Source organism: Rattus norvegicus, chromosome 10 (assembly GCF_036323735.1).
Source record: "Rattus norvegicus strain BN/NHsdMcwi chromosome 10, GRCr8, whole genome shotgun sequence".
Lineage (NCBI taxonomy): Eukaryota > Metazoa > Chordata > Mammalia > Rodentia > Muridae > Rattus > Rattus norvegicus.
In genome coordinates this window covers 5,223,406-5,241,042 of record NC_086028.1, presented here as the reverse complement: position 1 = coordinate 5,241,042, position 17,637 = coordinate 5,223,406, and the positions used below count along the sequence as shown (strand labels likewise).

Below are 17,637 nucleotides of genomic sequence, written 5' to 3'. Positions count from 1 at the left end.
AGCCATGCTCGGCATGCAGCTGCAGAGTGAGACCTGAGGACATCTGGAAGAGAGGGTACCAAGGAGGCTAAGATGTGCTAGCAGGTCAGAAAACGGACCACAGAGAGCTCAGTGGTCCATGGGCAAGACGTTGACCTAGTGACAGATGAGTGGGTAAGATTTTCCCACAAATATACAGGAATAACTTTCTTGGGCCTTGCAGTTTCTCCTGCCCAACTGCAGCCAGAGACAGGAAAACACAAGGCCTCACACATCTGCAGAGCAAGGGACCCCCCTGAGGGCCTGGGGCACTGCCAGCCTGATCTCAGGAACGTTGCCCCTCAGGGATGGGCAGGTGCTCATTACAGGGGTGAGAGCTGCTGTTGACAGACCTGCATTGCCCAGGGCCTTCAGCACAAGCTGAAGCTGCAAAAACATGGCAGTCGGATGAGGGTTGGAAGAGTCTCGGGCCTCCCACTGGTCCAAGGATGATCTACCAGGCAAGCCCTCTACTCACCTGGCCAGCATCCACAGGTCCTGGGAAGCTGCACTTCACACCCAGAGCCTCTCCCAGAATCCTCACAAGCGAGCCAACTCCAGGCAGCTGTTGGTAGAGCTCACCCAGAGCAGCAGAGAGGTTGGGTGCCAGAGCTGAGAGGCCAAGGAAAGCCCCTGGGCTGGCTTCTGGAGACTGCAGCAGAGGCTAGGGATGGGTGTGAAGTAACCTGCCTCTCGTTGCCCACCCATAGGAGACACAGTGCTGTCTTAGCCTTGGGGTTGGAGTCCCAGGTTCAAGTCTTACGCATCTAAGAGCCCTGGGCTCAGTTCTGAAAAACACCATTTCTGAGGCCCTGGGTGTAAATGTCATCCTGAGACCATCCAGTGCTAACAGAGTTCTGCTGAGGATGCACGATGATTTCCCACTGGTCCACACGAGAATGCAAGCTACAAGGTGCTCACCTGGGGGCTCACATGCACACCTCTCTGCCAGCAGATGTTTTGGAATCTCAGCATTTGTGTGTGTGTAAGAGAGAGAGAATGAATATATGAAATTCGTTTGTGTAAATGTTGGTGTGTGTGTGTGTTATGGGTAAATGTGTGTGTGAATGAGTGTATATAAAGGTGCATGTGAGTATGCATGCACAAGTGTGTCTCTGTATGGATGTGAAAATGTGCCCTGTGTGTATGCATATGCTTGTGCGTACATTCCGGAGTAGGTAAATCCTGGTGCACGCATCTCAGCATGTGTCTCCTACGAAATCTACAGGAACAAATCACTTTAAGGCACATTTTGGTTTTTTTTCCCTGTGTTTATCAAAATAAAAGGCACCTGAGTCGAATGAAATTTTTAAAAATTAGAGACACAGGGGCTGGGGATTTAGCTCAGTGGTAGAGCGCTTACCTAGGAAGCGCAAGGCCCTGGGTTCGGTCCCCAGCTCTGAAAAAAAGAACCAAAAAAAAAAAAAATTAGAGACACAGGCATCAGGCAGCATTCACCCTACCTCAAAGGAGAAAGGAAGGCTGCTCATGTGACCTTGACTGAAACCACTGCTATCCTGTCCACACACCCTGACTGTCCCAGTCACTCACCTCGCCAGCAATCTCCTGATCCACACATAGCACAGCCCCCACATGCAGACGGGGAAACTCAGACCGTGCTGGGAAAGGTCACGTCTATGCCTCGTATCCACACCACACAGAGAACAGATAAATGGGGAAGGTAGAGGAGAAGAAAGGAGGGATGGAGGGGAGACGAGCCCGCCCAGCCCTTGGATGGTGCATGTAATCAGTGTGTCACCTGGTGGGCTGTGGACTGTGGGTCACTCAGGGTCCACTCTAGACCTGGATCAAAGCTGGTGCCCAAATTTGTGTCTTCGAGCGCAGCATATAGCCTGTGGGACCAACCCCAGGGTCAAGGGTCAGGGTTAAGCTTTGGGTGCTCCCTACACACTCTCAAAAAGCTGTTGGGTTCAGAAGTACCAAGACCCCCATCAGTGCCTGATGCTCCTGGGGACTCTGAGTGTGGCCACAATGCTGGCTGTTGGTCCCCTCACATGCTCCCAGCCTGGGACAGTGGGATGAGCGTCCCTGAGAAGCACCTCCAACGCCTGAAGCAAGCAATGTGGCTGGTGCAGGACCACAGAGCAGGGTTACCCACACGGGCAAGCTGCTCTGCGTGGGGACCTGAGTTTTCCACTGTACATTTATGGTGGTGATGGCAGTCACGGAATAGTGGAGGTATTGTGATGGAAATGAGGCTTTGCTCATCGACGGAAACTTGGTTAGTTTCACCCAGAGCTCCACATCACAACACGCCCAGATGAAATTTGTTGTGGTGGTTTTTAGACAGCAGCTCTGGTTCTGTTTTGTTTTTAATTGTGTACATACGAGTGTGCTGGTTTGAAGATATACCTTGTGTGGACATCAGATCCTCTAGGACTAGAATAGTTGTGAGTCAATCGAGCGGGCTCTGGGAACTGAACCCGGGTCCTCTGCAAGGACAGCTAGCCCTTCTAACCACCGAGCCATCTCTCTAGCCCCGTGGTGGCTCTTATTTACCGGGTTCTAATTGGGTGCTGAGCAGCATGTCATCGCTCACCACAAGCTTAAGACAAAAGAACTCAGTCCATGCTTGGTCCCCACACCAAAAATCGGTCTCAGAAGGGCTAGAGAGATGACTCAGATGGGTGTGGTGGTCGCCTTTAATTCAGGCACTTGAAAGGAAGAGGTGGGGGAGACTATGAGCAAGCTGGCCGGCTAGACTTGCCTGCATCGGTGAGTTCTGGGAGGTGGCCCACACCTTTAATCCCAGCTCTCATGAGGCAGAAGCAGAGGCAGGTGGACCTCTCTGAGTTAGAGGCCAGCCTGGTTCATGGGGAAAGTTCCAGGACAGGACAGGCAGGGACACACAGAGAAACCCTTTCCAAAAAGGGGCGGGGGGAGAAAAGAAGAAAGAAAAGAAATGAAAAGAAAAATAACCTTGCCTCTGTGAACATGCACTCACATTCATGCAAACACACATCCATACGCACATAGAAGAGTTCAGAGAGGCTGAGTCACTGGTTCACAACAGCTATACGCATCACTGAAATTCAAATCCAGTTCTCACTGCTATGGTGGCGCACACACTGAGTCTCAGAATCTGGGAGACAGAGGCAGGACGTTGTATAATTTGAGGGCAGTCTGGGCTGTGTGACAAGTTCCAGGCCAGCCTGGCACACATAGTAAACTCTGCTCCCTACCTCTGAGAACCACATCTGTGACAGCAAATCCTGCCTTGAACATAGCACCATGGCAGCAGCACCATCCCTAGGCTATAAAGGGAAAACACAATTTCAGGATGAGAGCAGTTTACCCTCCTGTGTCCAGCAACCCAGCCAAGGGAGGAGCTCAGGGCTGGGGGTTGCAGAGTAGACTCACCGGCAGTGTGAGCACCATGGTGTCTGTGGGCTTTGGGATGAAGCCAGCGACCACAGCCATGCCTCAGCCTGGTCTGCTTACACCTCCCTAGCCAGGATGAGCTGCTTCCTGAGGCCCACACGGTTCTGAGTGCTGCAGGAGGACAGAGCGTCTACCAGCGGGTGCTGAGGAGAGCAGCAGTCACAGAATTGTGTCACATGGGGGACAAGTCACATGGCGGCAGTGGAGGGACATACCTGAACTCTCCAAGGAAGGAGCCATGCTGGTCCTGTGTCCCTCTTGCTATGCCCAGCTAGCTAACAGAAGAGCCTAGTCCACCTCTGGCAGAATCCAGCAAGAGGATGACATGGGGATGAGGCCCTGCATAGGTCAGTGGTTCCCAGTTTAAGCATCTGATGCTCTTAGCCCAACACCAAGGAATGCCTGCCGAGTGGTTTTATGATCTTATTTTCATAGCGCTGGGAGCAGAGCCCAGGGTCTCGTCCACTAGGTGAGCGCTGTGGTACTGTCCTACTTCCCTCCATCATTTGAGACAGAATCTCACTAAGTTGCTTAGGCTGACCTTGAACTCAGTCTGTAGCTCAGGCTTAGATTCATGATCACCCTGCCTCAGGCTCCAGTGTAGCTTAGATTACAAGCTTGGGCAAGGAATTAATTAATTAACTAATTAATTAATTATTATAAGCAATGGGTTTGCTAATTTTTTTGTCTATTTCAGATTTTTTCCCCTTTGTTTTTATTCCCAGACTGAAAAGAAAAAGGTTAGAAGGCTCCAGAGAGACATTACGCCTTCCTGCTGCAGACTGGGGGTGGTAGAGTCTGGACTGGAACAGTGAGTGTATGGAGGGCTTCTCCGTCCCAGCCATTCCCCACGGGCAGATGTGAAGCTGGGGCCGCAGCAGGCAGTGAGGGAAGCAGGTGGAGACCCAGCTGCCCCGACGCTCTCCAGCATCTGCGCTGTCTATGAGTCTCAGTCTGCTCGACAGCAGGATGGGACTATGGTGACAAGACTAGGGCTGTTGTGACATGCTGTGGGCAGAGGGTACTCAAGAGATTACCAGCTCCCTTGAAACATGAGGACTTAGAAGGGCCTCCCCACCGTCTGAACCTTAAGGTTCTAAACCTAAGGCTGGCATGGTGGCATAGGCCTGGAATCACGGCATTTGGGATTGTGAGGCAGGAGAATTGCTGTGAGTTCTAGGCCAGCTGAGCTAAACAGCAAAACAAATAACCTTCCCTTCCTCTGCTGTGTGGCTTCAGGCAGCTGTCCCAAATGATCTGTGCAGATCCAGGGAGCGGGAAGAGCAGCACTTGCCAGTGGAGTTACTTTGGGGATTCAATGAATGAACGCGGACAGCAGCCACAGAAGTCGCATTTCCGTATCGTGTTATGTGGTTGTTGAAGGTCCCTTCACACCTTTCCTGGCCCCAGTTCAGCTGGAGTGAGAGTGCGGATGAGGTGGGGTGGGATCCCAGCCTGCAGCACCCCCTACTAGACACCTGAGAAGCCTCTGCGGTTGCGGGGTGAGGGGGGACCCAAGGTGCCTGGCTTGCCACTCCCTGAGTTTGTACAGATGATGCTCAAGGGGAACAGTGCCACCTTTGTCTGCCCCTTCACATCTGATCTCAGCCCCACAAAGATGGCATTCTGGATACCACCCTGGCAAATGGGAGTCACACCCTACCTGAGGACCTAGAGAGTACCAAGGCCACCTACCCCATCAGGGATTCCCCAAAGGCAGCTGACCTGTGGTTCAGCCTCCACCTGGAGTAAAGTTCTTACCAATCATCTTGGCATCTCAAAGAAGACCATCTCCAGACTTCCATCAGCTCATCCACAGAAAGGCCTTGGAGCTCAGACACCAGCGTCAGGAATATCTCTGAGGTCTGGGGTGCGAAGGAGGCAGAACATCAAAGGGATTGCCCCTGGTTGCTTGTCCCATCCCCTGCTCTGAGACACACTTGCAGAGTGAGCTAGACAGTCAAAAGACAGCTGGACGGCGAGGCCACATATTCAACTCGGCAATGCCTTCCTCGCACGCTGAGTTTTGTTTGTTTGTTGTGGTTTCTGGGGATCTGGTGTTGTTTTCTATGGTACTAAGGACACAAGGCATGAGAGACAAGCAATCCACCTGCTGACCTATGTCTGTGGCCCTCGAACTTTCTCCCATTGTTGGGAACAAGCAGAAGAAGTGCATTCTAAGTGCTGCCATTTCATTCTCAGACTCCATTTAATCATAGGGAGAAGCTAAATTCAAGGTCCCAGGCCCTAGGGGATCTGGGGACTTCCCAATAGTTAAACAGCTTCTGTTATAAGGAAAGAGTCATCTGAGCCCAGACATCTTAAGGACAACTTTTTCATCTTGCTGGCTGCCTTAGTCAGGGTTCCTATTCCTGCATAAACATCGAGACCAAGAAGCAAGTTGGAGAGGAAAGGGTTTATTCAGCTTTCACTTCCACATTGCTGTTCATGATCAAAGGAAGTCAGGACTGAAACTCAAGCAGGTCAGGAAGCAGGAGCTGATGCAGAGGCCATGGAGAGATGTTACTTACTGGCTTGCTTCCCCTGGCTTGCTCAGCTTGCTCTCTTATAGAACCCAAGAACTCCTGCCCAGGGATGGCACCACCCACAATGGGTTGGGCCCTCCCCCGTTGATCACTAGTGGAGAAAATGCCTTACAGCAGGATCTCATGAAGGCATTTCCACAAGTGAGGCTTTTTTTCTGTGATAACTCCGGCTTGTGTCAAGTTGATACACAAAACTAGCCAGTACACTGGCAGGGTCAAAAAAGTTCATGTATGCAGGCCCAGGGATGAACCCCTATCCTGATTGATGGAAATGCCCTTGCTCAACTCCCTTATGTCAAAATATGATTGGACAGTGCTATAGCCCACCTACCCCTCCCTTACTTTATGGTTTTGTCCTTTAGATATGCAATGCAGCATCCCTTCAGGGTCATAGTTCAGCTCCAAAGTCTGTTCTGTGGCCTGGATCTATCAATAATGGTTTGATTACAATAAGTTTTTGTCATCTGCATTGACCTGGTGTTTGAGTTATGTTGGATTTAAGCAGACCCCACAACACCTATCAAAAAGTGACTGTCAACAGTGAGGCAAGAAAGCATAGTCAAGATTTCCAGTTCTCAGCTGAAGGCCAGTCACGGAGTGTCCAAACACTGACAGACAGAGGGCAGCCTCCAGAGCATATCCCTGACCACCATAGGTTGCCAGTTCGGAAAAACTCAGCCTCCCTCTAATCCAGATCCCTGCTGCAACTCAAGCCCAAGGCCACAGGACAAGCAGGCCCAGGGAAGCCATGCTGGGTCCACCTCCTGCTGCCTGCTCTGCAATGGACTTGGGCAGGTCTGAGGTGTCCAACATTGTGGGGTTGCTAAAGTGGAACCAGCAGCAGCCTGGTCTCAGAACAGCACATGACATAGTCATCATGGTGGCACACGCGGTAGTCACAGCACTTGGGAGACACCAATGGGTGTCATTATAAGTTCCAGACAGCCTGGGCCACAGACTGAGACCCTGTCCCCAAAACATAAGAGGGTAACTGTAGAGGACTTCAGCAGGTCAGTGTGCCCAGCCCAGAATCAGGAGCTTTCCTGGGATAGACCTCTAGCACACCCCGTCTTCACGTCCACTGCTGGTCCTCATGGGCAGCATCAGAAGACTGGCCCTGACTCAGCTAACCTCAGAGCTTCTCTGTCACCCCACCATGCTACCTGAAGGCCTCAGAGTCCTTGACCTGTTTCTCCTCCTGGCTGTAAGATTTAGAGCACATCTGCAGCCACCGATAATGTATAAGCAAACCCATCTTGTGTACCATGGTTTCTAGGGCATTTAGCTGAGGTGTAACTCTGTGTTGGGGCACTTGGGTAGCATGTGTGAGGTCCTGGGTCCTATCCCTAGTGCCTCCAAAAAGAAGAAAAACAAAACAAACACCACTTGGCTCTACAGCCAAGCGCTTAATCAATGTGTGGAGCTTGGGTTTCCTTTTAGAACCCAAATGCCTGCTCCTCTCCCAGCCACCCCAGAAGGCATTTCCCTTCCCCTGGCCTCCTGGTGAAAGCTTTGGCTAGGCCACTCCCACCATCGCCCCCCACATTACCAACCCCAGGCCCCCCAGAAAGAGAAACACACACAACACACACACACACACACACACACACACACACACACACACACACACACACACACACACTGGGAGTTGGTTCTCTACAGGGCACCAAGTTCTCGCTTTGTTTCAGGACTGAAAACTAACCTTGTCTGGGGCCACTGGCCTTAGGAAGGGGCTGACATTGTAGTCTCCTGGCAATGCAGGAGGCTTGTCCTCCTGGGGCTGGCGGTGAGGGTGGGGTGGCATCTGATGGATGTGGGCTAGTGTTTCCCTGGAAAGCCTAACAACTTATTCCTTGGCCCAAAGTACCTCCTGGGGAAGACGGCGGCCCTCTGACACAGCTCCTGTTCCTGGAGTAGAGTCGTGTGGTGATAAAGGGAGTGTAGCAGTTCTCAGCTTGGGCTCAGTTGAGCATGCAGAGATGTCAATGTGGTTGTCAATATGGCAGGAGGAGACCAGACGTGCTTCTTCTGTATACCACCGTGTACAGTGCACCCCAACCCCACCACAAATAATGCTCAGGGTAAGGAGACTTGCTGTGCGACCGAACGGCCTCAGAGAAATGCCCAGCTCTGCCACTTCCTAGCTAGGCAGCTTTGAGTAGGGCCCCGAAACTCTGCAAGCTTCCCTTTCCTTGCCTGTTAGACGGGCATGCAGTTAAGAATTTTCCTGAGAGTTGACTTCGATAACATGAGTAAGGTCTCAGCTCCCGGTCTCAGCACAGAGCAAAGGTTCAGGTGTGCAGGCAAGGCTAGGTAAGGCGAGGAGAGTGTGGAGAAGGTGTTCAGGCCCAAGGCAGAGTCCAGCATGGGGCTGCCGAAACTCACCTCAAAGCTGGTGGACACAACCTCCTCACCAGTACAGCTGCTGTGGCCACAGTGGCTGGGGACAGTGTCTCCTCCCACTCATACTGCAGGCTGCTGGGACTCAAGTCTTTGAGGTCTATATCTGAGACGGCAAGGCAGTTAGAATCAGAGGTCCCTGGAAGCTGTTCCTTCAACTCTACAAACGAATCCTTCGGTATGCTCTGGGCAAGAGGTTAAAGAGGCACACACGAGGCCAGAGAAAGACATAACCGAGGTGCCTGTTCCCTGAGGGTGAGTGAGTGAGAGAAGACTACAGCCTCAGCCAAAGCAAGGACAGGAAGCATCCTACGGCCCCACCTGTCAGGCAGAGAAGCCCATGGCAGTCACCTCTGACAATGAGGTCCTGTGCCAGCTTCTGGCCACACATGGTAGGCTGATGGCTAGTGAATAAGGGGTTGCTTTGGGGCTGATACACCCTGAAAGTGATGGAGACAGTGAGTCTCTGAATACATCAGAATCAATGTCGGATCAGACCCTTGGAGCTCTGGGTTGCTTTGGTCTTTTGGTTCTTTGGTTTTTGCTGTCCTGAATTCCCATCAACCCTCCAGCTTCTGGCCTCAGCCTCTTCAGTGCTGGTGCGATCCACCCAGCTCAGATGCAACCTCACACAGTGAAGCATGGGAAAAACACGGCAGTAAAGGTGTCATGTGTGTGTGCATGTGTGTGCGTGCGTGTGTGCATGTGTGTGTGTGTTTGTATGTGTGTTCACATGTATGTGGGCACCCATGCATGTTGCTATACATTTATGTGAGGTCATGTGGAGGTTCAAGATCTGGGTGTTTCTCTTGATTGCTCTCTAACGTATACTGACACAGGGGCTCTCGGTAGAACTCAAAGTTTGCTGATTTGCTAGTCTAGCCAGACAGTTTACTCTTCTGGGCTCTGCCTCCTTTGCATTGAGATCACAGATGGCCCACCATGGTCACCCAGCTTGTGTAAAATGTAGTTTTATGTTTAATAACATGTGTTTGTGTGTTCTCTGTGTGGGTCCGTGCATGTGTATGCATCGCTCTCTGACAGAAGAATGTATCAGGTGCCCTGGACCTAGAGTTACAGGTGACCGTATGCCAGTCAACATGGCTGCTGGGATCCAAATTCAGATCCTCTGCAAGAACAGCACATGCCAGTAATCACCGAGCCATCGCTCCAGCCCAGCTTTCTGTGAAGTTTCTGGGGATCTGAACTCTCTGTCTTCTGCTTTCATGGCCAGCCTTGTACCTCGTAAGCACTCTGTCCAGAGCCTTAGATAAGCTGTTTTTCAAAAAAAGACTAATTCTAGAAGGGTAGGCATGTAGCTCAATAGTAGAGTACTTGCCTGGCACTCAGGAGGCCCTGGGTTCAAGTCCTAGCTCAAGAAAAAAGAAAAATAAGATGATAGAGGACTCACAGAGATTGAGAGTTTGGGGCCAACTGAGACTATAACAAGTTAGACCTATCCTGAAAACCAGAGCCAAGCATGGTGTTCGTGGCTGTGATCCTAGCCCTCAGGAGAATCAGGAGCTCACGGCCATCTCCTGTTACACGGTTAGTTCAGGGTTAGCCTGGGCTGCATGAGACATTATCTCTAAAATTCAAAACAACAGCAAAAACAACTGAAAGTAAAAATAATGTTCTTGGGTCTGCGGAGATGACCCAGCGGTTAAAAGCACTTGCTGCTCTTCCAGAGGACCCAGGTTCAGCTCTCAGCAACCACTGGCGGTTCATAAACATCTGTCATTGCAGTCTGAGGAGAGCTGATGCTCTCTTCGAGTCTCCACAGGAACTGCACACTTGTGGTGCACAAACACACCTGCAGACAAAACACATAAAATACACATAAAATAAAAATAAAGGTTAAAGAGTCATCATTAAAAATATTTTAAAAGAATAATATTCTTATTTCCTTATTTGGAGGAATAATCGGCTCCTTTAAAAAGGCAAAACGAGCAAGCAAAACTGAACACTATTTCTCCGTGCCCCAGCCTTAGTCAGTTCTTTCCACGCACGGCTGTAACAGAGCCCACTTCAAAGGGAGGCTGCACATTAGCAGGAACTTTCTGGAAAATCAGGAATTTAAAAGGGTCATTGAATGTAAGACCAATTGTCCTACAAATGCTCAGACCAGAAGACTCCATGTGACGACAGTTCAGAGAAGGGATAAGAGGTAATGTCCTCAGAGCCAGCAGAGAGCTGACAGAAACGTCTAGAAGAGGCTAGCTTCTGACAAAGACCATTTCTGGGATAGTTCAGGGGTACACAGGCAGGGAAGGGCCGTGTGGGCCCTCTGAGGCTCCTCACATCCACCCTCCCACTGTGGCCAGGGTAGAAAGGACAGAGTCACCTGTGATAGATGGAACCTGGGCCACCACACGCAACAGTGTGACGGAGGAGCGTGCCAGTGTGTGCAGGGGCTGGCCTTCTGGAGCAGGGGCCCAGCTGTGTGCCTCCTGCAGCACGCCAGCCTGGGAGCTCTGCTGACAGTTAAAGCTGGAAGCTAGACTGGGCTGGACCAGGAGAAGATATACTCAGACCATGTCCTGGGACCCAGGCCGACTGCAGGAGCTGCAGCATTAGGAAGAGCTAAGGGCCCATCCTCACCTGGGCAGTGACATAGCAGAAGACGCTAGGAGATTAGACACAGGGAATGGGAAGTCCAGCAGACAGGAGCCCAGGGACAAGAAGGGCTGTGGCAGTCAGAAGAGCTAGGAGGTGCAGTGTGGACAAGGCTCTTGGTGTCTCAGACCCCTAGGGACCAGGACTCTCAGGAATAAGGGTTGTTTCTTCCTTATTCAGGTGGTCACTACTCAGAGCACACATCAGAAAGATGTGGAGGGGGAGAGAGGGAGGGGGAATGATTGGGTGAGAGGAGGGGGAAGGGGGAAAGGAAGAGGAGGAGGAGGAAAGAAAAGAAGCAGGAGAGAGAGGGGGAGGAAAGGAAAAGGAGTGGGTAAGGAAAGAAGAAGGGGGAGGGAGGGAGGAGGGACTGAGCAAAGGGATGGGAGGATGGCAGAGGAGAGTAGGTTATGGGTGTGCACATTTACCATCCCGGGCAGTGGCAGAGTGTACAGGGAGGAGTGAGTACTGTGCAGGGAGCGTGTTGCTGAGTCCTTGGTCTCGAGCAGCTGAGCCCCTTGACTCTTGTATGTGGTGGGGCCCATTAAGTCTACCTGAGATGTTCCATAGAGCAGTCATCCCCCTACCCCACCACTCCACTGACCTTTCCTTATGGCTCTGGCCTCACCTCCTCAAGGGTCTTAGACTCATGGACCTCAGGACAGCTCTACACAAGGCTCAGAACTGATCTTCCAAGGCCCAGCATGGCTCAGAGTGGTGGGGACACAAGTGGACCACTTGCCCAGCACTGAGGATGAAGCCAAGAGGACTGTGGCCCAGAACAGCACTGTGGAGGGAGGGATGGGGGTCACATGGGCCGCAGTAACTCTGCCCTGCAGCTCGGCCCCCAGAGGGAACACCAAGTCACTTCACTCCTGGAAAGCTTTGCTTCCCCTTTCTCTCCACTCAAGGTGTTCCTAGGTCTGTCAGCACCACAATGAAACCCACAGCTAGGCGACTCCTGCACAAGAGGCTTTTGAGATCAGCCTGAGCTCTAAAATGCCCCACTGAGCCTAGAATCTGTTGCTCCATAGATAAACCCATGGCACCCAGACCAACACCAGACATCCGCTCATATCAGACAAGCTTTCACTGAAGCCATGCAGCATCCAAAGGGGCCCTCTTGTCATTAGCTCCTTCTCCAGAGTGTCATCTAGCAGAGAAGACTCAAGTCCAGGAAAAAGACTATGTTCCTAACCAAACTTTTGTTTGTTAGTTTAGACAGAACACCACATACCAAGTTTCCTGAACTTGCTGTGTATCCAAGAGTGGCCTTGGTCTCCTAGTCTTTTTGATTCTATCCTCAAGTGCCACCAAACTTCTCTTATCAGTGCTGGGGACTGAACCCAGAACCTCACTCATGCTAGGCAAACACTCCCCCAATTGAGCTACAATCCCAGCTCAGCCCCACATTTTGTTTGTGTCAGGGAGCAAAGAATTCCATTACTGAGGACTCCACTGGTGTGGAACAGGCTCTGGAAAAAACATTTTTACTTTAAGTGCTATATCTAGACCTGGGCCCACAGGAAACTAGACAGAATCAAAGCCTGGCCTCTCTGCCGTCGTTCTGTGGGACTCCTTCTCCGTGGGCCGCCTGCTTTCCTTGTCAGGTCTGCATGCATGCTTTATTGTCAACTTGACACAATTAGAGTCACTTGAACAGTGGGACCCTCAATGGAGTAACCGCCCAGAACTGACTGCCCTGGAAAAGTATCTCCATTAAGGACTTGTGTAGGTGTGCGTGGCACCATCTCTAGGCCTACGGCCCTGGATCTAACACAGGACCTTGCAAGCGGCTAGCGAGTGAGTAAGCAGTGTTCCTCCAGCGGTTTCTGCTCTGACCTCACTCAGCAAAGGACTCCTTTGTAAGCTTTCTTCCCTCTGTTGCTGGTGGTCATCGTGTTGACCACAGCTACAGAGAACAGATTGGCAGAGCATGCTAACCTGTATAACCCATCCCTTCCCTGTTAGGGCTGCAGGCACAGAAGGCCAGTTCTAACCTCAGGCTCACCTTGGGTTCCAGGAAGAGTGAAACTCCATAGGGCGCATCACTCCCTAGTGGAGGGCAATTACCATAAAAGAGCAGAGATGATCATTGTGTGGGGACCGAGTGGCTTCCTCAAGGGCTGACAGTGGGAAGGCCTTCCTCACACCACTGTCAAGAGCCAGAACTCAGCCAATGATAAGTAGCTGCACCTTGCTGGGGCAGTCTGGCCATGCAACTCCTCCTCCTCTAAGGCTCAGGTCAGCACCTGAAAGGCAGATGTGGGATTTCTGGAGTCCTGCCTCTGTCCTTCCCAGCATGCCGATTGCCTCCCTCTGCTTTTCACAACTACTCAGCTCTTAAACTGGTGCATGGGGACTGGTGGCCAAGCCTAGCTTGTGCGCACTGCCGGAGCTCTGGGTTTTGCCCTCAAATTCCAGGTCACAATCATTAAGAATAGAAAAAACAGGAGATGGGGGTTCTGGGAGCATCACCTCTGGGCCCTGCTCCTGACTGGTAGGAGGGCCTGTGCTTGGTCCCTGGAAGGTAGGGGAAGGAGGAGGGAAGAGATGCTAAGGTCTGCATCCTTGTGTGGAGATAGGAGACCAAGACCATCCAAGATGAAGACAATTACTCTACTCCAAGCCACAAGCTAGCAATGCGTCCTCTGAGCAGACAAAACTGTCCCCATTTCTACCTCCCACGGAGGCCTTTGTCCCCCTCCTACCCCAGTTGTTGTCAGGGGTAGGGGGTCCTAAGGCAGTGCCTGGAGTCTCAGACCCTGAGCTTAGAGACATTCCAATGGTACTTCCTCTCTCAGAATGCAAGTGTCAGTCTGGTCCCAGGGAAGTGACAACCCTCAGGGCCCCTGACTTAGCATTTCTGATGAGGAATGGGGGACAATAGGTCCCTTAGAGGAGACAGCCTAAAGCCTTTCAGGGGACCCATCTGCCCCTGGCCAGCATCCCCCCCACCCCCTGCCCCTGAATTCCTGGACAAAGGCTTTATTTTTTTAACAAATGAATTTGCAATAAAAAGGAAGGAGAATCTGTCAGATGGGGCTGTCTTGAGCGGCTGCCCTTGGAGCTTTGAGCCCACAGTCAGGGAGCCCTGGGAAACCAGCGGAAAGGAGAGTTCCAGGCTTGGCTGGGTCACAAAAGGGCAGCTAAGCTTGGGGGCAGGCAGGACATTGCCTTTTCCCTCCCCAGATCATGGGGGGGTGAGGAGTAGCTGGTCTCAGGGAATACAGAGACCAGAGTCATCCAAAGCCTGCACAGGGACCTACCTACTCCAAGTGAGCAACAGGCAGTACTGGGAAGTGGGTCCCCTTTACCAGAAAAGAGGGTATAGGCAGGATTATCAGGAGTTCAAGGCCAACCTTGGCCACATAACAAATTTGGGGCCAACCTGAGCTATAATATTACCCTTTCCCCAAACAAAACCTGTTAAGATAGACCTTCATTTGATCTTTACTCCAAAGTGACATTTCTTCAGCATGGTTCTCTCTCCCTGGATTTTCTGGTCTGGCTTAGTGAGCTCAAAGCCCATTAGTCATGGGAAGGGGTTATGGGTTCATACAGGAAACACCACGGTCTTACCTCAGATTCTCGGCCTCCTTCAGAACTTCCACCTGGGACCCCAGGACAGACGTCACCGAAGTCTTGAAGCTGAAGCACAAAATGTCATGAGTAGATCACCTCTCAGTTCTCTCTGATGTTAGAGGCTAAGGTCCCTTCCTCAAAAAGAAGGTTCTAGATTCTGGGTACCGAGATACTCCAGTCGTGCCTGCTTCTCCCTGCTACATGAATGCTCTCATTTTACCCAGAAAGACCTTAAAATCGGATAGGATTCCTGTAACAGAAATCTACAAACTAAAATAAATAGGAACATAGAAGAAATGTGCTACTGGGGCAAAGGTGCTTGCTGCCAAAGCCCGAGTTCAATCCCAGGGCCCCGCATGGTGGGACAGAACTGATTTCTACCAGCTGCCCTCTGCCCTCCATGTGTGCACCCACACAGAGAATGAGTTAATAAAGATTCTGACAACCACAAACAAGAAGACACCAAGTTAAGTGACAAACGGTGTCAGCTGCTGCTGCTGAGGGCTAATTACAAACCCACAATAGAAGCAGTTGTACATATGTACAACGGTGACCAAGAGAAATGTGCAGGCACAGGACTGGTGGCCCAGCACCACCGGGTTGGTGGTATGTGTGTTTATTGCAACAAAAATTACTTTCTAGAATCAGATATAGTGATGTCTCCTATGATCCCAGACCCAGGTGGGAAATCCGAGAGGCGTGGTGCATGCCTGTAATCCTAACTTTGGGGAGGCAAAGGTGGAAGCTATGGGGGGCTGGAGAGATGGCTCAGTAGTTAAGAGCACTGACTGCTCTTCCAGAGGTCCTGAGTTCAATTCCCAGCAACCACATGGTGGCTCACAGCCATCTGTAATGGGATCTGATGCCCTCATCTGGTGTGTCTGAGGACAGTGTACTCACATACATCAATAATAAATAAATAAATAAATAAATAAATAAATAAATAAATAATAAATAAATAAATAAATAGTGGAAGCTATGAATTCAAGGGCTACCCTGGGCTGTGTGTGAGTTCCTGGCCAGCCTAGGCTGCATGGTACCTAAAAAAAATAAGTAACTTTTAAGAATCACACTCGGGATGTAGCTCAGACTGTTTGCCTAGAATGCGCAAAGTCACAAACTCCATCCCCAGTGCTGAGGAAAACTAAAAAGGAATTTTTAAAAATTATTTCTCTTTCAGGAGTGGCACACAGCTTTCATCCCAGTTTGGGAGGGATGTGTGTGTGTGTTCGTGTGAGTGAGTATGTATGTGTGTGTGTGTGTGTCCATGTGTGTATATGTGCGTGTGCATGCGCGTGCATGTTTGTTCATGTGCGTGTGCATGTGTATGTGTATGTGTGTGCATGCGTGTGCGTGTCTAGGCCAGAGACTGATATCAGGCAGCTTCCTCTGTTACTCTCCACCTTAGTTTTTGAGTCAGAGCATCTCACTGAACCTGGAACTCACCAACTGGGCAAAGCAAGCAGCCAGGAGCCCCAGGGAACTGCTGCTCTCTGCATCCCTAGGGCTAGCATCATAGGTGTGCACCACAAGTCCAGCCTTCCCTGGCAGTGCTGGGGATCTGAACTCAGGTCCTCGTGTTTGTGCAGCAAGCGCTTTACCAATTGAGCCATTTTGCAAGCCCCTCCAAAAGACATTTTATAATGTGATACATGCCGTTATGTGGGTAAACCTTGAACTCATCATTCTAAGCGAAAGAAGCCAGAACAAGGCAGCTTGTCAGCCAGGGTACACTTACACAGAGTGCCAGAAGCACAAAGGTCCCCAGAGTCAGGAGAAAAGAGGTAGAGTCAGGGAAGAGCTGGGGAAATCGTGAATAATGTGTAGGGTATCCAGCCTTTTGTCATTTGTTATTTATGAAGTTCATGCTTGTCAAACACAGAATCAAGTTACACACACACACACACACACACACACACACACACACACATGTCTCAGAATGTCTTAAGTAAATTTACAGTTTTGTGTTGGGCCACATTCACGGCTATCCTGGGGTACACATTAGACAGGCCTTCAAGAGAAGGGGAAAAGAGCCCTCCATGCAAGGAGCAGCAGGGCCTAGGATGGTACAACCCAGCCTGCAGGGACCTCGCAATCTCAGGAGTGCGACACTGCCTACAAGTACCTCAGCAGCACACTGCACACGGCACACTCAGGCTGTGGAACCTACCAAGGGGTCTTCGGGTTTTCATTGCTGTGAAGAGACACCATGACCAAGGCAACTCTTAGAAAGGACAACGCTTCATTGGGGCTGGCTTACAGTTTTGCAAGCCTCTGGTTTGGGGCCAGCTGCTCCCTGCCTCCCTCTGGCTGTTGCCTATACTGGTCCAGTAGGTCTCTGTCTCCCAGACTTGGAGCTGGACCTCACACACTTGTATCTACACACACTTCCATTTCACATCCATTCACAAGGCAGCCCAGCATTCCATTCGGTTTACTGATGGGATCCATGAGAGTCTAGAAGCAAAGTCCACCTGATGTGGCTTGAATAAAAATGGCCCCCAAAGGCCCTTAGGAAGTATTAGGAGGTGTGACCTTTTTGGATTAGGTGTGGCTTTGTTGAAGGAGATGTGTCACTGAGGGGTGAGCTTTCAGGTTTCAGAAGCTCAAGGCAGACATAGTGGCTATCTCTTCCTGCTGTCTGTGGATCAAGATCTAGAACTCTCAGGTCTTCCTCCAGCGCCATGTCTATGTGTATGCTGCCATGCTTCCCGCCATGATGATAACAGACTAAACTTGTGAGACTGTAAGCCAGCGCAATGAAGCGTTTTCCTTTGTAAGATTTGCCTTGGCCATGGTGTGTCTTCACAGCAATGGTTACCCTAAGAACTGTGGCTTCAAAGGAGAGGAGCCATAGGCTAAAACACAAACCTCTCCTTGGGCCTAGGAGAAAATCCTTCAGATTAGCCACTCTTTATCACAACTGATCTCCCCCAGGGGACTAGAGAGGTGGATCTGTGACTAAGGGGGAAGAGAACATTAGCATGAGCTTAGGGTCAGTTCCCACACCCACACTAAGCGGTTTACATCTGCAACTCCAGCTCCAGGGTACCCACTGCCTCCCTCTGGC

At 50.9% G+C, this 17,637-nt stretch overlaps 1 protein-coding gene across 1 annotated transcript in view; it reads right to left on the bottom strand.

The window, feature by feature from the left end:
- Positions 1-17,637, bottom strand: part of LOC102552269 (uncharacterized) — a 96,398-nt gene that overhangs the window by 71,980 nt on the left and 6,781 nt on the right. Inside the window, 12 exon segments of the mRNA XM_063270018.1 lie at positions 253-405; positions 497-682; positions 3,400-3,443; positions 3,446-3,563; positions 4,326-4,395; positions 5,182-5,285; positions 5,853-5,862; positions 8,352-8,551; positions 10,727-10,873; positions 10,968-10,992; positions 11,654-11,675; positions 11,678-11,821. Coding sequence (XP_063126088.1) covers positions 253-405; positions 497-682; positions 3,400-3,443; positions 3,446-3,563; positions 4,326-4,395; positions 5,182-5,285; positions 5,853-5,862; positions 8,352-8,551; positions 10,727-10,873; positions 10,968-10,992; positions 11,654-11,675; positions 11,678-11,821 — 1,223 coding nt within the window.